Below are 24,032 nucleotides of genomic sequence, written 5' to 3' on the forward strand. Positions count from 1 at the left end.
CTTAGACCTACCTGACTCTTGGCATCTCCCTTGGAAGCTTCCCTGGGTTTTGGTGGAGCACTTAGCTGTGCTTTGAGGATAGGTGATGACGGGGATGGAGCATCCAGTGCCAGTGACTCTGGGGATCGTACTGAAGCTGCAGGAGAGATAGAAGGTGATGGTGCCAGAACAGGTCGAGTTGGGACAGGCGATGGTGAGGAAACAGTAGGAGGTGGCGTCTGACAGGGAGCAGGCGAACCCACTGCAACAGCTACCAGTGGTGGAGTCTCTGTGCGGGGAGATGAAGTAATAGGTGTTGCTGTAGGAGAACACGTGTTGGCGCGCACCTTGATGCCCTCGTAAAAGGCCAACGCATTGTACTGTGCATCTGCGAGGACAGTCGATGTTCCTGGTGCACGTTGTAAATTTGGACCCACTGAACCACCAAATACGGACCTACGGAAAGATTATTTTTCAGTTGGTAATTCTGTAACATGTACTTCCAATTAAAAGGTAAAATAAGAACATCATGATCATACACAATGGTGATACTTGGCAAACATAAATTTATTTCATGGGTGAATTTTTCATTCTGCGGCTGTGCATGCACTGTTATGATACTTCTGACAGAAGAACTGCTTGCCTGATGAGAATTGAGCCTGGGCCCTTGGAATGCAGAAATGTAAAGATAATTCTCTCTCTCTCTCTCTCTCTCTCTCTCTCTCTCTCTCTCTCTCTCTCTCTCTCTCCCCCTCCCCCTCCCTCTTTCCCCAACCAGCCACAGTAAAAGATAGTAAACTGAAGCTTAGTCAAATTGCATGAATTTCTTTTCCAAGTATTATTAGTTTAGCACATTGTGTGGAATGAACTCTGGCTACAATCAAACATCAATGAAAATTGAGCATTAACTTGAACTCGTGCCTCAGTTACATGGTTTATTGGTACACAACTTAGATCAATATAGTATCTGAGAAAGGCAAATACAATTTTGATATACACTCAATGTCCTCACATAGTATTCTAGTATTTTAGTCTTTCTTCATGCTAGATGTTAAAAAACCTAAACAAAGATCTTTCCCATTTGACTGAGTTTAGAGAAGTGCAGATGGATTTAATTTCAAGCATTTAAATTTTATTCATAGTTTTTGTTTACCCAACGTATGTAACAAAAAATGACAAACAATCATAAACCAAATTTATAACATTGTGCCAAGCTTCACAACTACAAGAGGAAGAGGGAAAGGGAAGGAAGGGGAGAGGGAGGGAAGAGAGGGAGGGAGGAAGAGAGAGAGAGAACATCATCAGCACGACATATTTTTAATACACTGCAGTTACTTTTTGTTTTCAACTTTTAGTTACACTTATTTCTCTCAATAGAGAAAATGGGCAGCACAAATAATAAGCTTGCAGCTAAAACTACCTACAATGGTTCACTTTTAAGTTTCCAACAAATACTTACCGAACACAACGAGGAAAGTGTAGAGGAGCTATGACGCCACGTCGACCAACTCTTGCACAAGCTGTAAGATACTGTTTGTAGAGTTCAGCCTGTTCTATGCGGTAAGTGACTGGTGCAGTCTCAAAAGTGGCACGTAGCCATGCCAGAGCAAACTGTTCATTTTCCTGGACTGCTTGCTGTGTTGTATGCTGCTGGTGAGGGGCATTTGGTTGCTGCTGCTGCTGCTGCACACTGTAATGCTGTTGCTGCTGAGGTTGATGCTGAAGATGGTGCTGGTGCTGTGAATGCTGCTGATGTAGTTGCTGCTGCTGCTGCTGCTGATGTTGCTGTTGCTGTTGTTGATGTTGATGCTGCTGCTGCTGCTGCAACTGGTGATGATGTGGCTGTGCTTGCTGCTGCTGCTGCTGATGGTGGTGGTGGTGATGGTGGTGTTGCTGTTGTTGTTGCTGCTGGTGTTGTTGTTGTTGTTGCTGCTGCTGCTGCTGCTGCTGCTGTTGTTGTTGTGAGATGACTGTTGGCGCAAGTGTGACAGTAGGATGTGGTGGAGGTGGAGGCAGGTTTGCCTGGGACGTCATGAGTATTCCTGCAAAGGCACATCAAGGACACAGTTATTAGCAACAACAAAAAAACTTGTCTATGCAGGTAAGCCTATTCTGAAATGCATTCAAATAGCACATATTACAATTTGTCCATAACGTGACGAGTTTACTGATGTTACAAGAAATGCAGGCAAACGGCACTAGTTGAAAGATATTCATTTATCTATGAGTGCTGCCAATGTTAAGCTGCCCCTATAAGTGATAATTATTACTGTACAAATTCTTTTGGGTAATGGTGTCAGCACTGCAGCAAGTAGCCGATGTTGCCTTCTCCTAACCACTCCTCTCCTCTCAACATTTCTAATGCAGGGAAAGTCATGCCTCAAACAATTCTGACAGTCAATGCACAAACCTTAACTTGACATGGACAAACTGTATACAATTAATTCATTGACTGATAGAAAATAGCAATAAAACTAACGTAGCAAGCCAATCAAATGTAAATGATACACAATTTGCTTTCACTTACAGAGAAAAAAGTCTTAGAAATAGGAAAGTGTTTTCAGAACAACTGCTAAGAAATACTTTACAAATGATAATCAACTACAGAAAGTGTCATTGCTACATGGATGTGTGTTTCACCCAATATTAGCAAAACAATATATGAAACATTCTGTAGATCTCCTGCTGGCATTTCTTAATGAAATTTGAGAAGTTTTGGGAGATCTTCCCAGGGCCAATGAACCATTTCCTGTAATAACTTTTGTACAAAAATCAAGCAAAAAGGAAATTAATTAAAATTTAGGCCCATATCCAGTAAATTTCTCAAAATTAATAACTTTAATTTTGGTACATAGAATGTAAATAGACTCACTATGCTGTGTTGGTGTTGGCGATGGCCTGTGTGGTGTAGAGGTTAGTGATGGGCCCAAAGAATGCTGCTGCTGCTGCTGCTGCTGCAAGGGTGTGCTGGAATGGCTGGTTGATGCTACAGATACAGATGGAGAAGCAGTACTCTGAGCAGCTGTTGTTGTTGACCCTTGTGCTCCAACACCCGAAGTTGAAGGTGCAATTCCAGAATGTGTATTTGAGACAGTTTCAACTAGCCTCATTAAAATGCATGCCTTTGGGCCATAGCTTTGTGCCTGAAGCAAGAACATGCTTCATTTAATCAAGGTGTTTTTTAAGATTTCTGTAATTATGTTTTACAAATTCTATAACACAACCACTGTCATGAAACAAATCTGTGCACAGTGGCACTTTAATATGATTAACATTCCATAAGCAAATGAATCTAACTTGGCTGCTGTCTTTGACAAAAAGAATACAAGAGGTGCTTTTGTTTTAGATATATAATAAACTTTTACTGTTTTAGCTCCTCAGTATAGTGGCTTTATGTTGTTAGATAGGAATGTAGAAAAGCAGAGATATAGGATAGCATGTATTAAACAATAACACCACATCCTCAAGGTCGCACTTGCACAAAAAGTCCAGGAAGTGATCATATGGTGTCCTACTAAGAGCAATGAGAGAACAATGAGCAATAGTTTTCCTGCACACACTGAATTTATAATTATTTCATTTGTGCAAATTGCTACTTGAACAATTCAAAATGCAACATACCTCAACAGTGATGAGAGATACCAAAGTATCAACTGCTCCATGAACTCTGACAATACAATTGCATGCACGCTCTCCAAGTGATGACAAAGAGTAGAGGCACTCGAGGGTGTATATCAGTAGCATAATGTCTTGTAATGTAAGGAATGAGCAAATTTGATCATAAACCTATGAAGAAGCAAAAATATGATTATAAACAAACAAATGGTACAACACACAAACACCTTTCAACAGCTTTGAAATAAACACAATAAGATACTACCATGCAAAGTGAAGAATATTACATTTAAGTTTTATCAGTAAAACTGACACTAAGTGTGTTCAGCCAGCACAGTGTAGCAAACACGCGCGCGCGTGTGTATGTGTGTGTGTGTGTGTGTGTGTGTGTGTGTGTGTGTGTGTGTGTTTTCAGTATCACGTGCCTGTCAACGGCTCAACACCTCCAATACCCAGCGAGTTGTTGCCTTTATCTTAAATCATCTAGTCTACATCAAGATTGATCCAACTTGTCATTGGCTGCAGGTAACCTATATATTAAATACAAGAACTGAAACACCTACATATTAAATACAAGAACTGAAACAAGAACACAGATGCATACTGCTTTAAAAACATAGCAAATATGGTGTAACAACCAAACAACGATGGGGGCAGACTCTTGCACTTACTGTTTTCTTCCCTTGCTCTTATAATTTGCACCCTTCTTTCTCCACCCTTCATTATAGTTCTTTTATAGCTCTGTGTATATTACCACACTGCCCATCACAACCCCGAGTCAAGCTCTATATTGGGGGTGAATAACTCACCTCTGTAAAAGTTCACAGTTACTACTGATTCCCAGTGAGTATCGTGGACCAATCTCCTTGTCAGAATGTGGAGTGATTTGTCCCTCCTATTATTCTTTCTACCACTTTTGTAAAACAATTCTATATATTTCACTCCATTTATTAGAATTTCAGTAGCTGACACAAAGGTACTATTCTTGTACTTCTCCGATACAATTAAACTGCAGCTTTTGAAAAGAAAAAATAGTAACCACACTAATGTTAAGAGACTATTACTGTTAGAATGAAAATTTGTCAATATTATATTCTGTGTCCCAAAGAACACGGCTTTGTTATAGGCTCTAAAAATAAATTTAAAAAGGAATGTTTAATCATTGCAACGAAAGGAGGAGTCATTACACTAAAATCAAGTTGTTTAATCACACATAAAAACCTCCCATGAAACATTTTTGGTTAACAATAAACAATTCCGCTCCTTAAATACATTTTTTCTTTTTTCCATTATGTACGTAATACATATGCTATTGTTATGTAAAACGATGACTTTCTCACTCCATTCATATAATTCTATTGGTCTCCAAGTAACTTCATGATGTCTGACAACACAATAATTAGTTTATCTAAAAACAATTTAAATAAATGGATATCAAGAATTTTCAGTGCATGCAGTACACATGGAGTTGAGATTTTCAATGAGCCAATAGCAAGCAGTTTATATTATACCTCAGTTGAAAGCCTTCACACTCCTCATACTAGTACACATTTTATTTTTCACAAAAGAACTCCTACTTAAAAAGTTATTTGCAATTAAAGTTTCCACCTCCCTGACAACATTCCTATTATTTTAGCCTTTAAGCATGTGTAATTCCAGGAACTAATATCATTATTTTATTTTTATTTATTTATTTATTTATTTATTTATTTATTTATTTATTTTGAGCTAATCTTTCTGACCTAGAAAATATCTTCGGTTATCATAATAATGCATTAATTTCCTCTCAGATTTCATGAAGCTTGGTAAGGACCTGCAGAAGTATACATTGCAGTTACAACATAGTTCCTATTATTTTGTTAATTTTCTCATTATACAACCATAAGTTGACTCATTATTTTGCCCAATGAAAAATTATACCCTCCAAATTTGCTATATTGTGTGTCAATAACCAGTGCGCTTCTCCATATTTTGTAATTTAGTCTTACACTTGCCTATAAATGTGAGTAATGGACAATGCCACAGGCAGTCTAAGCTTAGTAAGCATCACATTAACATCTCCGCTTCAGAGTCAGCACCTGATAGCTAACCTGTGAAGATCTTTGTATCAAATTTGGCTAAATAGTTAACACTTATATGTTGGTCAGTGACAGTTTAAATGTCTTTGTGGAGATTCTTTGAGTCAGTCCTCACTCAGCCACCCACTTGCTAACATCCACATGTATATGTCTCATTAAATGACATCAACTATTTCATTAATAGTATACAGCTAATCAATGATTAAAAGATATTCATTTCTATGTCAAGTAATTACGAATAAAACATAACTTTACATACAGTAATAACCAGTAGCAAAGAGTGAAAGTACCAAAATTACGGTGCTATTGTCAAAATACTCAGTGGTGTAGTGAAATTACTGACATGCAATTAATGTACTGTACAAATTCTTATAGATAAGCTCATTATCAAGAATTGTGAATGATAATAAATGTGCACAAGTTAAATAACGCATTGCATACACCTACTGGCTTCTGACAAATGAGCTTGGTTCATTCTACTCTTATTTAATTGTTAGGATTGTTTACCATTAAAGTTATGAAAAGGATAAATTGCTACTCACCAAACAGCGGAAGCATCAAGTTGCAGACAGGCATGATGGAAAGACTGCTGAATACGTAAGCTTTTGGCCAAAATGCTTCATTCAGAAGTAGAAAATGCACACATATTCAAATAAGCAACAACTCTAATATGCATGACCACTGTCTGTGGCTGCAATGGTCCAAGTGTGAGACAGTTGAGAGAATTTGGTTTCTATTTATGAAGAAGGCCTTTTAGCTGGAAGCTTAAATGTTCAGCAGTCTTTTCGTCATGACTGTCTGTGACTCAATGCCTCCTCTATGCAGAGAGTAGCAATCTATCCTTGTCATTCCATCCCCAAATTTTAATTGCTAAAGCAAACATTAAAGTACATACAAATATGGAAGTGGGTTCACTGTTGGCAACCAAACGTAGATATAGTTTCATTATACAGTTTATGCTTATGAGTGGAGACAAAACTGTATTAACAGGCAAGTTGGTGAAGTAGTACGACATTGCAATCACATACTGGTTGAAAGTGGTTCAAATTCCCTCCTGGCCATCCAAATTTAAGTTTTGCACAATTTCCTCAAATTTCATCAAGTGAATGAAGGAATGGTTCCCTTGAAAAAGGTACAGCAAATTTTCCTCTCCATCCTCTTCCAATCTGAGCTTGTACTCCATCTGTAATGTCCTTGTTGCTGATGGAACACTAAACCCTATTCTTCCTACATTTTTTAACTGTATTAATATTTGTTGCATTTTTTGATATTAATATGTATAACAACAGTATTCCTACTTTTGGCAATGTTTCTACTCTCTACAATACGGTAGATTCCCATCAATGTTCTCAATCTTACGAAGACTGACATGTGAAACTGTCATAGAACTCGTATAACTGTTGTATTCTGTAATATGCGGATCAAACAATGGAAACTCCAGGTAGGAATATCAACAATGCAGGAAAAAACAGATTGTACATACCGTAAAGAACTGGCCCAAGATGTTGGAGTTGGTGGTTGTGTGTGAATGAGGTGTGCTTGCTTGTATGTGTGAATGGTGTGTGTCTGCCTTCTAATAATGGAAACGGTAGCCAAAAGCTTTATGAAAGTGTCTTTTAATGGTGCCTGTCTGCAACTTGCGTCTTCTTTACGGTAAGTAGCAATCTGTCTTTTCCTACATTGTTGTAATTTACTGATTAATTTCTTGTACATTCATGTAAATGGTGTCAGTATTTTGATAATATGAGTTTATTACAAAACAAGGCAAACGGTTCTCAAACATTCGGGAACCTGTGTTTAAGGTAAACGTATGTGTGTCCAACTGCCAGAGCACCTTTCCAGCCTAATGAAACAACGTGCTGAAACAAAGCCCATGAAAACTAATGAATTGTTTGTTGCAATAAATGAGGGAAGAAATACTTTAAGCAAAGCAGTGTTGAAACCCAATTATATTTAGTAAATCCCAAATTTCAACTGTAAGCATGGAATAAAAACTAACACACACAAAGAAATTTGTACGAAAATGAATATCAAATGGTCTGAAAGTAAAACAACTAAAAAATTAACAACTTCATGTGAGAACATCTGTCTAACAATAAAATGGGAATATACAGCCTGGCTCTACAAATCTGAAATTGAATTATCATTAGTGGTTTCAATAGTTTTTCAGAATGTTCAAATAGTCAGGAAATTACAGAGTTTTGGAACAGAAGATTTCAAAGTTTATTTCAAGGAAACATGTAGATTAGATATGATTAATTACTAGTGAAAGAGGACGTCTGCAGCTGACATGAAGACAAAGCTTGCCTATATCCCGTCACTGCCACCATTTACAATGCTGATCAGATTGGTTTCAAGGAAGACTGTGTGCAAATCGCTACGCTGCGATTTTGAGGTGGGAAATAATTGGAATTAGAGTTGAATCAATTAATTCTATTACCCACTGACTGACAGAGCTCTGTGGATGAGTATTAAATTACATGAAGAAATACAGCAAACAATAACTTTATTCACAGTTTTATTTATGCCAATATATGTTTTAGGCTTTCACCTATTTTTAATTGGCACAATGCATTTATATCTTCATCAATGCAACATTTCTGTGGACTGCAATTTCAACACTGCAGTTGCCTTTCCTCCTGAAAGTAGAAGCTGTTTTTAATGAGCATACACAATTCTCACTTCACTGATGCAGCAGCAGGGCATTTGCCGTAAGGCCTTGTGCTGTACCAGTGAAGTTAAAAATATAAATGCAAAAAAAGAGTAACTAGTTACGTAAAAAATGGAGTTGCAGTGTTCAAAATGCAGTCAAAATTAATGTTGCACTGATGAAAATATCAATGTATTACATCAGTTGAAACTACTTGAAAGCTCAGAACACATGTTGGCATAAATTAAGCTGTATAAAAAGTGGCTGGCTGCTATATTTCTTCAAGTTATTTAATCCACTGGGAAAGAACTCAAATCCCATTATCAAAGATAAATTACTGTAAATAAAAAGTATGAGAATTATTCCTTCAGAACAAATAATCAGATACAAGGAAAGGATTAAATAGCTACGTAAAATGGAGTGCGGAAAACATGCACAGCAGAAGACCTTGAGTAATATACACACAGTGGATTCTAAAAGTTATTGCTTCATTAAGTATCATGGCTTGAGGAGAACATTTGAAAAAGTAAATGTGTGTTACTTTGCATTGATTTACTAACAAAATGTTTCATAAAAGGAATGTAAGGAGTAAAAAGGGATTTTTTTTTTCCTTATTCAGTTTTCACTAATTTAATTCTTACACTGCTGTGCAAGTCAAAGTCATCCATCTGTCATGAGCACAATCCAAAATTGAGTATTTGACAATTTTCTACAAACAATACACAACTATTCACACATGACATCAGTACCACTTATTGTCTTCTTTCATAAATTAACATTTTTGTATTAACTACCTACCTTTTGATCAAGAGCTCTGAGCATAATATCTTCATTATCTTCTCGCTGACTCAGCTTATTCAACAGTTCGAGGCTGGCGAGCACAATGGCACGATCAGTGGAGGCCAAACCCCTCGCTGCCACTGCCAATAGGCCTGCACTGAGTTTGTCTGAACCCGGTTCAGATAAAGGGACTTCAGCTGCTACATTTCCTAACATGTCTAGTCCAAGAACATGCAAACCAGACCATCTAGACCCAGCACAAAGTGCTGCAAAGCGAAGAAATGCACAACTTTGTCCCAACACAGCTGCATTATCTTCATCAAAACTGAGATTCCGTAATATTGTTGCTACCTGTGAGAGAACAACAGGGCAATAGTTAGTGTTTCAACGCCAAAGAAATACAGTAACATGTTCAAATTTAATTTAAAGTAAATATCAACCAACCTGAAGCACCCTCTGTCCAAACCAATCACGTGTACCATAGGAACGACCTAAACAGAAGAGGTCACGGTCTGATTCTGCAATCTCAAGTCTGTGTGGCCCTTCCATAGGATGATCACAGTCTGATTCCATGTCATCATCAGGCCGAGAACTGCCTTCCTCTGCTATCAGCTGAGATGCCGATATTATTGCACTACGCTTCACAACTATTTCCAAGTCAACACCACCTACACAGATTTTTTCTGTCACAGTATGAGGACTGTCATCATCTTCACATGTCTTCGACTTGCCACGTCGTGGAAACTTCGTTTCATCTGTGAAATCTCGTAGTTCTGGCTCAGCGAGGGTATCCAACCAGAACTGGCGTAGCGGATTATTGCGGATAGACCCATACACCTCTTCAAATAGTGGCCGCAAGGATGCTGTGCAGCAGATGCCCACTGATAAAATTTATCTGCTTTGTACAGTCAGTGCATAAGCTACAAAATTTATAATTCCTACAAAAAGTCATTGCGAAAATGCAAAAGGATGGAACCAAATTATTTATTATTTTAATAGAGGAAGTAATGCAGTAGTTCATATTCAATTACTGTGAGTATTTGTTGCCCAAAACACTGTCTAGATGTGGTACAAAATTGCTACACAATAATTTTATATCTACAACAAAATATCCAGAATGTATAAATCTTTCTCTGAATGGCAACCAGCACTTCATTTAATGCTAACTTGTTACCCACTGCATACACACTAATACACTTCCCTTATCTGTACTGGAGCAGGAATTTGTTATCAAATGACTGTTGCACTTGCTTTAACAACAGCTAGCTTTAAACTTTTTGTAAACTATCCTGTGTACCTTATATTAAGTTTTAATCATGTAAATTTCATCTGTGAAATATTATTTACTTACGATGGCTGAAGACACCCGCATGGGCAAGCAGGAAATTGATGATTCGAGGACACTTATCAAGATGCAGAATATGCTTCCCTTCATTTGATAAGAGGGTACAAACATTAATAGCAAAATCTTGCTCGTTTGGTAGTGGTGAAAGCAATGAAAGAGATAAGCGCTCGTAATCAGATGCTTTGTACAGATCTGTTGACAGACCATTGTAGTTCCGGAGATTCTCTGAAACAGAAGCATCAGCCACATAAATTCTGACATACATATACATATGTCAATATTATAATTACCTGCTTACAAAAGCTCAAAATCTATGTTGTATCAAACCACATAATAAAGTTATAAATATGGAAATGAGAGAAGGGGTGGGACGGAAGTCATCAATGGAGCATTCAAGAAATTAAAGAAGTGATGATTACAGATGCAATGACTACTCTGCGTAATACACAGTTAACATTGCAGGAACCTGCCTTATATTGAGGTAGTTGCAGGTGAATGTCACTACAAGAGTTAAAAGACAGAACAGCAAGTTGTAACCTTTATAATACTCTCACCTACTCTACAACAATTAATGCTGACCATCTCAATTAAATTTACACAAACACAAGTAAACCTATTTGGCTAGTCTTTATATAACATGTAGTGAAAATAGTAAATCTAGGGTAGAAAAAAATAAACAAAAATGAGGACAAGTGTTTCATAACACACAGTTTCTTCCTACAGACATTTTCCAAAAACTTTTTTAGATGGCGACGTGTTCTTTAAGGGGCACTCAAATGAAAACAAGACATGGAAAAAAGTAAGTGAACTGTTTATTATTTCAAAAGTAGTCATCATAACTGTTAATATATTTATCCCACCATGAAACAAGACAGTCAATGCCTTCATGAAGAAATGAAACTTCCTGGCAGATTAAAACTGTGTGCCGGTCCGAGACACGAACTCACGCAAGAGCACTTTCCCGCGAAAGGCAAAGGACACGAATTTGAGTCTCAGTCCGGCACACAGTTTTAATATGCCAGGAAGTTCCACATCAGCACACACTCTGCTGCAGAGTGAAAATCTCATTCTTTCTTCATGAAGAAATGATTGCGATTGCCTACAGAACCATGATTGTACCCACGCAGCTGGCTACGCCATGCTCTGAACTGTGGCTATTCATACACAGGAGGTGCCATGTGAGGTCTAACACTGCAACCTTGTAGAAAGATGGCCATATCTATTTTGATTTATCACATATGACCAGCTGCACTATAGTATTGTTCACTGACGATGCTACTGTCCACACATGAAAATATCGTCATCGCACGATACTTAGGAAATTCAGAAATACTTCTATAAAATTTCCACTTGGTGCAATGAATATCGGCTCTCTTTAAGTGTGCATAAATTTTGGTTAACGCCTATAACAAAGAGGAAAAACACGGTTAATATCAGATTACAAGATATGTAACAAATATCTTGGCCATGCCACATACAGGTATTTACGGGTAATACCAAAATGCTATTTGAAATGGGAAGACCATGTCAACATCGGGAAAGGTTAATGAAGACTTAGATCTGTAGAAACAGTTCTGTTATATAGCGCAGGGCATCTGCGAAGGAAACCGCATACAAGGTGCTATCCCTACTGAGTCCTGAATATACCATCACCACATTGTAAACACCACTTCCCATGCCATCACCAAAGTTAAGCAATATTGGAACCGGTAGTAGGCGGATGGGTGACGGGGTGCCATTGGATTTAAGGACATGCAAAACACTGAAGTAGCGCGCAACTGAAAGACATGCCAGGCTGTGGTGCCACACAACATTTGTCCACCTCCAGGGCAGAGCAGCCCGCGCGGCATTATGTCGTAGAGGGGCGCGGGTTCAATTCTCAGCCAGGTTGAAATTTTCTTCGCTCGGGGACTGGATGCTGTGTTGCCTTCATCATAATTTCATGTTCATCAACACACAAATCGTCGAATGGCATTAAGTAAAAGGCTTGCACCAGGTGACCGGTTTACCCGATGGGATCCCCTAGCCACACACACATATTGTTTCATTTCACAGGGTGATTGTACTTAAACTTTTGCTACTTGAGCCAGTGTGGACAGAAAACTATTTATCACGTGAGTACCAAACTTATAGGTATGAAGTTCAGACTGTGCCCTGCAGGATTGTGTTGTTAGTAGTGTTTTGTCACAACTTTTAGGCGCTGGTACTAGAATGGCGACGTATAGTTCAACAAACAAGCATCCGTGTGCATTACAGCTGCAAGCAATCTAAAGATGTTTTATCAAAACAACAGCAATAGTGCTGCTGCTCTTCGAGAGTGCATGAAGGGAATATGGAGAGGTCCTCTTTCCGCACTGGTGAAGAAGAACACGATTCGCAAGTACAAATTACGCTCGACTGGGAATTGCTCATGGGAGATACTGTGCACCAACTGCGCTATAATTTCTTCAAGTCGTTACTCTTGCCATGACAGAATGCTGGACACAATGCGAGCAATGCAAGCAGTGAAGTAGCTGTGTCACAACAGCATAACATTCCATGGTCTGCATGTTCGGATATAGTGCAGCGAAAAACTTTGGACTGACATCAGCACAAACCTCACCAGCTTTTGCCACCTGACGCAGACATTCGAGTACACTTCGCTGCTATGTTTCTTGCATGGGTTGAAGTTGAAGATATGTGGCCTTGGAACTTGTGCCCACATAACTGTCACATTTGGGGATCGTCACCGTCAAAGATCATTCATGAAGTTCCCCCGCATAGTGTGTGGTGTGGGTTTAGGGCACAGTTCATGATTGTCCATTTTTCTTTGAGGAACTAGGATCCCAAGGGTCATGGATATACAGGGTGAACATCAAGCGTTAATGTGATCTGCTTCACCAAAATGTGATCCCTGCTCTCCCAGAGAGTGGTGCTTTGGACATCGCTCTTGATGTCACTCGATAACTCCGTAACACATTTGGAGAAAACTGAATCATTGGCCGATTGTTCCAAATTGTTTGGCCGCCAGGACCACCAGATTTGAACCCACATGATGTTTGGCTGTGGGATTACCTGAAAGACATGGTTTATCAACGGGGCACTAAAACATATTTAGACGAAGATGAGCATTGTTTGGGAGATAGCCAACACTGCACCTGAGATGTTTCGGGCAGTAAGTTGAGCAATCTTAACTGGTTCCAGACCATCGTGTGTGCTTATGGTCACCATCACACCGAGTTCCTTCAGTAACCTGGAGCGTAAACATGGTAGGCAATTAACAAATGTTACCCTGTCATGTGGCAATTAAAATGGGTCTCTTTCAATGGTTTATCTGTCATTTCTCTTCCGCATGTCCTTGCAAATGTTTCCACAAAGTTTCATTGTCCTACCATCAATCATTCCTCATGGGGTGGTCTCTTAAGCAGCGAAAGTTTAATTACAACTATCCTGTATTTTCCTGAGTTTGCATGGCCGGTTTAATGCTGAAGCGGCTGCTTATGGGGGGCAAGCTGAGGAGAGCACTAGAGGTGCCCCTAGAGCAAAACTTGTACATAGGGTCTATCATAATTAATAGTGAAAACATCCCATATTTGGGCTTGAAAGCTGACGTATGAAGGTGGGAAAAAATGGGGGGCGGGGGGGCAGCAGTACGAAACAATATGTAGCTTGTATGGAAACATGTTGTCGAATCAGCCTTGAGCATTTGATCAGAGGCGCGCAGCTAGGAACATGTCTGTATACCCCAAATGAATGTATAATAGGATTACTCGAGAAGGGGGAATTCTTTGAAGAAATAAGATACGGTTCCCGTGATACCATGCTGGATGAAGTTGAAGAACCTTTATTTGTGTAAGACTGTGCGCCATCATCGTATATATCATGTAGAGATCTTGAGAATGTAATAGGTGATTAGGGTGCATATAGAGACACACAGGAGGTATCTATTCTTCGATCAATGTACGAATGGGTCAGGGCAGAAAATTGGTATGAAATACAGAATAACCATCTAAATGAATTTCACTCAGGTGTCTGCACACCAACATGAAGACGATGCCGTCCCAATGCTATTTAACATACACAGCCACAGTCTCTGAAGGGATTCCTTCCACTGCGATTTGTTCAACGTAATGCCTTCTGTTGACTTGCCCACAACCAAAAGGGAAAGTGTAAACCTTTCTTTTTCCTACAATCCTTTGCTCAACACTTTTTGATGTGTATCATGGGAAAGATTCTGAACCACAACAGCTGCTTTTTTTTTTTTTTTTAGATCAAAGTGATGCAGCAGTGTTTGATCTACAAATACTCCTGTTTCATCTACTGGAACCGAACCAAGTATGCATCCATTAGACGAAACCTTTCCCTGACAGAATGGTACGTACTGGCTGCAATCTTCCAGATATGAAGATCACACGACATCTTTGATCCCTGGACTACCAATTTTTTGAAAGACATTAATGTACAGTTATTTTAATTAATGTCCTAGTCAGAAGTAACACTGTAAAAGGAACATTTCCCGCTGTCTCATTTACCAGCACGGGAGGGATATGACACACAGGGTCATTCATAAGTACCTCAGAGTTTCGGAAGACAATTGCATAAAAACTAAAAGACGCACAGGGAAGGAAAAAAAAAAATCATCAGTGGACAGAGCATTTCTCTAATTTTTAAGTTATGTTGCAAGTGCACAAATGGGCTTCGTTTCTAATGTGACAAAAGCACATGAATTCGTTGATACTGTGTGTTCGGGAAGACGTTACGGGAGCTCGCTGTGCAAATTTGGTAGTTTGATTACTTATCACGGCCGTAATTTTTCCAGAGGGCATGCAGCTTTACTGTATGATTAAATGATGATGGCGTCCTCTTGGGTAAAATATTCCGGAGGTAAAATAGTCCCCCATTCGGATCTCCGGGCGGGGACTACTCAGGAGGATGTCGTTATCAGGAGATTCAGAAGGATGTAGGTTGCAGTAGGTACTGGGAGATGATGAAGCTTGCACAGGATAGAGTAGCATGGAGAGCTGCATCAAACCAGTCTCAGGACTGAAGACCACAACAACAACAACAACAACAACATCTACGGCGCAAACTAATTTTCTGTGGCAATACAGAAACGCAGGCTAACAATGAATCCCGAGGACAGCACAACTTACAGGTGCAGAATGTAATTATATAATTCAGAAAACCATTAGCAAGACATGCTTTTACCACTGGCGCGTTGAAACATAGCAATAACATGCAGCAGATTCCCACCAGTTCTCTGATAACCTACCGTGGGAAACATATGTCCCGTTCGTATTCAAAGGGTTGAAGCAGTGTTTTTTAAGCACTGCTAATCGTACTCCCTCCATCTTTCTCCAATTGTGAACTAAGGTCTCTCCGGCGGTGGCTTTTCCTGGGTGTAAAGACTGATTTAACTTTCTGCAGTAAAAGGCAGAAATTACAACTTCATAACTTACAGGTGACAATACTGCGTGCCGTGCGGCAATGACGGCATTTCCACCACTACTAATAGACACATTGTTGAAACCTGCAATAATACATTGGTTGCTGCTCTTGTGCTTCTTCCGTGAAAGCTTGGCTATGGATTAGTTCTTAGTTGATCTTTTATGTTCGTAAATGCCCTTCTTATACACAGGATAGTAAGTCATATGACGTGGTCACCTCTGATGTTTCACAACTACGGCAATTCACTAGGACAATGATTTTTACTTCTGATATTACGTTAATATCCGAGTACTGTACAGTAAGTAGACTATCCAACATTTGTGTCCAGCAAGAAACTGAAGCAATCATTTATTGGCACACATTTTAATGGCATTTGAGCAACCTTTAAAAGAAATGAAGGTTAGGATTTGGCGAACGGTCAACAAGGTCATTAATTATTCGTACACCACTCCCTGATGTTTAACCAATTCGCCGTCCCACTTGGTAGTCTATTAGGGGACTTGTATGTGAATAACTGTGGAAAAATCGATTTTTTTTTTTTTAATTTTTGTCTTGGAAAATTCTCTGTAGTTTTCTGAATGAGAAAAAGTTTACTTCCAGGAAAATTGACCACAGAAAGTAGCAAAATTAGAGGAATTGAAAAGTGGCTGGGCGCACCACGACGTCCCCATGGCACACAGTCAGCTCTGTTAACAGTAAAGTTTTTCGCTCGTTTGTTTTGTGTTTGTGACCAAACCTTACGCCGAAAAAATTGAAATGTGTTGAGGAACTTGATGAGGAAATTCAAGGGAAAGAAACTAGCTGATGGTAAGTGCATTAGTGGACGTAGTCGGCTTAACAGACGAAGAAACAGACAGGTTGCAGTATTATTATGGGCAAGCCATAAGACAAGATAAAAATGACCTTGAGGGAATGAAAAAAGTGGTATGGGTTAGCTCCTTTCATAAATCCTCCACAGATGACGATCCATGTCAGGCACTCTACTCACCTAGCAACGATTCATGGTGTTGCCACCAGAAGGCTGTTACTCAAGGTGAGATCTACAACCCTAAGCATTCTTCGGCATTTGCTATAATGGAAGTTATGAAACCTATTTATATGGATCTTAATGACTATTAAGAGAAATGTTTACATGGTAGGACTCAACATCCAAATGAAGTTTCAACAATTGTATATGAGAATGGCTACCAAAACTGTTCTAGTAGGACTAAATACTTTGAAAATAGCTGTGCTAGGTGCTGTTCTATGTTTCAATGACGGTGCAGTGTCAAGGCTGAATGTTATGGAACTGGTGGGAGTACCTGGTGGACTAAATATATGTAGAGCTCTAATAGCCATAGACTGGAAGAGTCTCTTCGAAGCAGAAAAATCAGCCACGAAAGAAGCAAGAATAAGAAGTAGTGTGAAAAAGAGAAGGGAGGAAGAACAACACAGGAGACAAGATGAATATGGACCTGGGATACATTAGTGCCATGCAAGTTTAATAGAAAAAGCAAGTTTTAACTTTAACTTGAATTTCCGGTTAAGTTGAAATAATTTCATGTTCTGGTATACTTTGGCTAAAAACTATTACAGATAGTGAGCTGAAATTTTGTATACTGTCTTAAAAATGATTAACTGAAAAGCACACTACTCTTGTGGCTTAACCTTGAAAATAAAATGCTCTTTTGAAGAAAAATCCTGAATTGATTTCCAAAATTTTTGATAATCACACTTAAATATTTTTGTATTACAAGTTATGATAGCCACTATCCTTTCAATAGTCTTGCTTTAAAGATAATAGTGTAAAAAATTTACAGGAAAAAAATAAACCTTATATTTCGTTTGTATTTTGAGTAATGTGTACCAATGATGTACGTAAATTATTGGCATGGTTTATTTCACTTGCAACAAAAAAATACAATAAAAAAGTGTGAGAGCTAAAGCTGTGGCTCATACATAAAAAGGTTTCCAAAAAAATGATAAGCATTATATGAGCTTATAAATCTTATTCTTTGAGTTACACTGTTTAGAAGAGTGACAATTTGTTTAAGGTTTCCCCTGGTATTCGCGGACCAGTCCCCTTAAAGGATAACAGTTATAAAATCACATTTGTTTAAAATTAGCGAAAAAACTTCTCACTTCACATAAAATGATAAGTAGCAAAATATAGTAAGTGTTGAAGCTCAAGACTACCAGCATGGTTTAGTCCTGAAAACACTGTGAATATGAGGAATCCGATAAAACATCAAATCTCTTACATCGCTGCGGCCGCAAAAATATCCTGCAAGAACTGGACCAGCGACAACTGAAGAGAATCGTTCAACGTGACAAAATTGCAACTCTAGCGCAAATTGCTGCAGATTTCAATGCTGGGCCATCAACAAGTGTCAGCGTTCAAACCATCCAACGAAACATCATCGATATGGGCTTTTGGAGCCGAGGGCTCACTCGTGTACCCTTGCTGACTGCACGAGACAAAACTTTACGTCTCGCCTGAGACCGTCAACGCCAACACATGTTTCCTGGTCGGACGAGTCTCGTTTCACATTGTATCTAATGGATAGACGTGTACGGGTACGGAGACAACCTCATGAACCCATGGACCCTGCAGGGCTCTGTAATCGTGTGGGGCGATTGCGGTTGGAGTGACATGGGGGCCACGATACGGCTAGATACGACTGACTGGTAAACATCCTGTCTCATCATCCGCATTCTCTCATGTACATTGTGCATTCAACGGACTTCGGCAATTCCAGCTGGATAATGCAACACCTCAGAGTGGCTCCAGAAACACTCTTCTGAGTTTGAACACATTCGCTGGCCACCAAACTACCCAACATGAACATTGTTGTGCATATCTGGGATGCCTTGCAACGTGTTGTTCAGAAGAGATCTCCAACCATTCGTACTCTTGGCGGATTTATGACAGCCCTGCAGGATTCATGGTGTCAGTTCCCTCCAGCACTACCTCAGACATTAGTCAAGTCCATGCCATGCTGCTATGGTAACATAAGTTTATTAGATGGTAAACAGTCAACAAAAACACTTGAGTCATCGAAGTACACATCACTATACACTTCACGCTCTGTGCGTTGTTGTTGTTGTTTTGGTCTTCAGTCCAGAGACTGGTATGATGCAGCTCTCCATGCTACTCTAACCTGTGCAAGTCTCTTCATCTCCGAATAACTATCCACCTTACATCCTTCTGAATCTGGTTGGCGTATTTATCTCTTGAGCTCCCTCTCACACTCTATATACCTTCAGTAGATACTTCAAACAATACGAACTTGCACTCGTTCGTATAACATGTAGACAGACTTGTCTTATCAGATCGCTGTCCAAATGGGAACTGCCCGGGTTCTTCTCTGCGTGCCATGGTTTAAATAGTTCCAGCCCCGTACTAATGCACAAGTCTGATATTTTCTCGAATGATGGTGATAGATCTAGAAGGTGCTTGCATCGTTGGTACAGGATACGCAACATGCAACGTCATCTATGAGACGACTTGTCAACATAAACTTGTTGACATAAATAAAACTAACTGAAGCTGCATTTACAAGTTAAGCTAACAGATGGCGTTACTTCAGTACTTAAGCCAGGCTCGTAAGAGTATTTCGCAAAATCGGAACAAGATTGGGTCTTGTCAGTATGTCGGGACAAGAAAGTCCGCTTTGGAACCTCCCATTGCTCCACAAGATACTTCGAACAGATTCTGCGCAATTTTTCGGGTTCTGTATTAATGGGAGAGAGAGGGGGAGGGAGGGAGAGAGAGAGAGAGAGAGAGGGGGGGGGTCTTATTTTGAGGTTGTGACAACACAGAAAATTTTATCGCAATTGTAATACGATATTGGTTATATATACGAATATGACCATCAGCTTAATAGAATCCTATGGCAGGATTCTGTTAACAAGAAACATTCATAGAAAACCTTTACTATCTTTACTATACATTATCGCGTACACTTACGATAAAGAGAGGGCAGAAGTAGTGGTGTCTCTTACTTAACGCTATGTACCACAATTGCAAGATAGTACAGTCACCGTTATGGACTTTCAAGTGTTCCAGCTAGATATGGCAACTCTAAAAGACGCATAAAGTTAATGTAAAGCGAATAGCTTCAGCTATATCTAGATGCTAGGCCTCACATGTGAAAACGTCCTAATTAGTTCCGAAACGTCTTCATTCCTGCGCACAACAATTTATTTGAAGGAATGCGTGCTGCAACAATCATTCTGACCTATGATAAACGCTGAGGTAGACAGTTAGTTGGCTTGTTGCCCGAGATGCTTTACATCCACTGAAAGTTGGTTCACAATCATGAAACGATGGAGTTGTGAGTTGTTCATCCCGCACGCTATGAACAGAGATACGGCTGTAGGATGTCTGTAGCACTGCTGTGGCGACAAATTAAAGCCTGACAAGGAAAGAAAGAGCTTTAGAGTTTCGTAAAGGTGAGTGGCAAAGAAAAAAGCAACCACTGTTGGGTGAGATGTGGAGTGCCTTATGTTATTTTCATGATCTTACCGCACGAATTTTGATTCGTCTCTTTTTCTTCAGGTCACTGTTTCTGTTGAGACACACCAACTTTCTGGCGTAAAAACCATCCTACATGACTATCTTTGACTTAATTTAGGCATAAATACTCCTGAGAACTATACAGTCCTGCTCTCAATCAATAAAGTCTCTCGCAGAGCAGGCTATACTATCAACGTCCTGTCGGGAGGGCCTGGCATCGAATGCCAACGTCAAACTCTTGTTTGGGTTTCCCATGGTTTCTCCAGTGTCATCAAGCAAATAGACTGTTGATCGAACAAATACTCTCAATCGATTATTCTCAAATGAAATCATTGCCGCCATTAGACTGCAAGTTTTTATTATTTATTTCACTATCAAGACTGTGGCTGTACGGGCACTTCCAAGTGCAAGGTGAAAAAGGTCAGTATAAGATACGTCATGGTCGAAATATTACAAAACATATGAGGACATATATTGTAATATTTAGACAACGGCGTTTCATTCAGGCATTTCTGATATTTGCTTTTTTTCATCATGCACTTGAAAGTAATTGTACAGCTGAAATCGGGATAGTGAAATAAATTATTTATTATTATTACAGGATTAATCAACAAAGATTAATTAATAACAACATCTTGTTGTATTCCTGTTATCCTCCAACAATCATCTTTATCTAGTGCATCTTCCCTGTAGATGCTCCGATGTTCCATTACTCCATTTACGTGGTCTGTCCAAGAACGTTGTGGTTTCCTGCACTTACGTCTGTCGGGTGGTTTTCATTCATAAACCTTCTTTGGCGACCGATGAGCTGGCATTCTCATCATATATCTGCACCATTTTAATGATTTTCTTTCAATTCTATTTATCACTGTATCATTTGCCTTCATCATTAGTTTTTCTTTCGATTCTTGATATTCTGGCACTCCTACGCATATAATCCATTTCCACAGCAATTAGTCTTCTTCTGAGATCCGCATTTAGTATCCATAGTTCTGATCCATAGCAGAGCACTGATTCAACCATTATCTTACCTACTCTTTTCTTATCGCTGTTGGAAATATTCTTATCCCACCAAAAAGAATTCATAAACCCTAACTCTTTTCTGCTTTGTTGTATTATATATTTTACTTCTGTATGGCCCAATCCATTTTATCAAATGGTTCAAATGGCTCTGAGCACTATGCGACTTAACATCTGAAGTCATCAGTCCCCTATAACTTAGAAATACTTAAACCTAATTAACCTAAGGACATCACACACATCCACGGCCGAAGCAGTATTCGAACCTGCGACCGTGGCGGTCGCGCGGTTTCAGACTTAAGTGCCTAGAACCGCTCGGCCACACCGGCCGGCCCATTTTTATCAATATGTGCCCGGAGATATTTAAATTTCTCTACTTGTGCCATAACTGCTTTGTCATTGAAGTGTAATCCAAATTTAGCATCATTATTCACAATTCCACGGCCACCACAGATACTACGCAGGTCAAATAAATACTGAAATAAATAACTAACAAAAAGTTAGTCAAATTGCGGCAATGATTTCGCTAAAATATATCCGGTTCTTCTCCACCGACTTCTTCAGATGCACTGACTCGACTAGTCTCGTTTTTAGCAGCAGGTTAAACCCAAATCAGACTTCCATTTAAGCTATAGATCAATTCGTGCCGAAGAACCCTGACACGCGCAGCCACTGTGAATTTCAAATCACGTGCGTGTTACGGAGGGTGGCGCAACAAGAACGCATGGATTTGACTTGCGTAGTATCGGTGGTGGGAGTGGAATGGCGTGGTGAAGAACCTTTTGTAGTTTGCTATCATTGAACTACCAGTTCCACCCTTTCAGCAATTCAATCAACTGGCAATAGTTTATACACATTTTATACGTACTTTTCTGCTGAGTAATTTTTCTGTCCATCGCCGAGAGTTGACTGCGGAAGGGGGACCTCTCCGTATTCCTTTAATGCGTCGATACTCACTAAGAGTAGCAACACTACTGCTGTTATTTTGATAGAATATCTTTATTCGTAAAGCCCTTTTCACCGTGTGCAGCCCCATGTTGTCAGTCTGCAACTGCAATGCAATTTCACACCGATGCTTGTGTTTGAACCCTGCGTCGCTCTACCAGTACTGGCAAATAACGACAAGTCATGACAAACAACGCAAAAACCTGCAGTGCACAGTCTGAACATAATGCTTATAACGTAAATAGTTTTAGAAGCACAAAAAGGTTACAGAATCCAATGTCAGTAGCAATTATGCAATGGACCGTGCATCATCGCGTTTTCGCTGTTGAACATTACCTCAATAGTAATAACTCGGACCACACACACTCAACGGCTTTCCCGCACACTCTTCAATGTTCTGTGAAATGGTTGGATACCTGATCGCAACACAGTATGGCGTTGGACTGCTTCTTTTCGCACAACTGAATCAGTCGTGAAGCAGACGGCGCCTGGTCGGACTCGAACGGAGCGAACACAGGAAAATGTCGACAGAGTACGAGGATGTGATATCCAAAGTCCTCGCCGCTCCACTAGGCGGCGAGCTCCACTCTGGGCTTTGCTCGTCGCTCGTTGCAGGGCATCCTGAACGATGAGTTATATTTTCAGCCTTACGAAATTATGAGCGTACAGGGATTCACGACTGTGATTATGGTGAACGGGACATTTTTGTGATAGACTGCTACATGTTATTGCTGCTACTGCTGATGATGATGATGAGCGATGAAGCACACTTTCACTTAGACAGTAATGTAAACAAACAAAACTGTCGCTACTGGGCAGCAGGCAACCCACAAGAAGTGCATCAAAAATCAGTGCAAAAGTGACAGTGTGGTGTGAATTGTCCAAAGGAGGAATCGTTGGGCTTTTTTCTTTTTTTTTTTTTTTTTAAATTTAAAGAAATGTCGTGTTAGTGTAACAGTGGAATGCTGCACGTTATGTTGCAACGCTACACAATTTCGTGCGGCCACAACTGCACACTGTAGGGATAAATATGACAGACATGTGGTACCAACAAGATGGACTCACACCCCACATGGCTAATAAGTCCACGGCAGCTGTTAGAGAAATGTTTCCCCAACACGTGATCTCACGTTACGGCGATGTCTGTTGGCCAGCTCGCTCGCTTGTCGGTTCGTGACTACTTCTAACGTGGTTACCTAAACCGTAAACTGTACTGCAAGAAAAATCGTACACCCAGTGACCTGAAAGCGCAATACGTCAAGAAATTACTGCTGCTACACCTGACATGTTGAAGAAAGTGATGGCGAACTTCAAAGAAAGACTATTAATGTGCATTCACGAAGAAGTGAGCTATCTGCCTGATGTTATATTTAAAATGTGAAAATTCATAAACTGGATACGTTACCAATTGTAGTAATGTGAGTACATTTCGTATGAGTTTTTTATCGTTTTCCTAGTACCTCAAAGTCACCGTTTGGGGTTTTCGCTAGTTAAAAAAAGTTTCACGTTTTAACTTCGAAAATCCAGTGCGATTATAATAAATCTTTCGCCACTTCAGTCAATGCAGACGGAAAACTACTTACCGTGTGGGTACCAAGCTTTATAAGAATTATGTTCAGACTGTGCACTGCAGGACTTGTGGTGTTAAGTGTCATTACTTGCCGTTATCTGCCAGTACTGGTAGGGCGTTGTAGG

The 24,032-nt window shown here is 39.6% G+C and overlaps 1 protein-coding gene across 1 annotated transcript in view; it reads right to left on the reverse strand.

Annotated features, from left to right (window-relative positions):
* LOC124623140 (AT-rich interactive domain-containing protein 2) overlaps positions 1-24,032 on the reverse strand; it is a 323,487-nt gene that overhangs the window by 104,820 nt on the left and 194,635 nt on the right. Inside the window, exons 5-12 of the mRNA XM_047148930.1 lie at positions 10,454-10,672; positions 9,547-9,965; positions 9,121-9,453; positions 3,601-3,765; positions 2,852-3,122; positions 1,846-2,021; positions 1,439-1,749; positions 12-435 (exon numbers count right to left, since the gene is read on the reverse strand). Of these exons, the coding sequence (XP_047004886.1) occupies positions 12-435; positions 1,439-1,749; positions 1,846-2,021; positions 2,852-3,122; positions 3,601-3,765; positions 9,121-9,453; positions 9,547-9,965; positions 10,454-10,672 (2,318 nt within the window). The remainder of the gene's footprint in view (positions 1-11; positions 436-1,438; positions 1,750-1,845; positions 2,022-2,851; positions 3,123-3,600; positions 3,766-9,120; positions 9,454-9,546; positions 9,966-10,453; positions 10,673-24,032) is intronic.

The sequence above is a fragment of the Schistocerca americana genome, chromosome 7 (assembly GCF_021461395.2).
Source record: "Schistocerca americana isolate TAMUIC-IGC-003095 chromosome 7, iqSchAmer2.1, whole genome shotgun sequence".
Classification (NCBI taxonomy): Eukaryota; Metazoa; Arthropoda; class Insecta; order Orthoptera; family Acrididae; genus Schistocerca; species Schistocerca americana.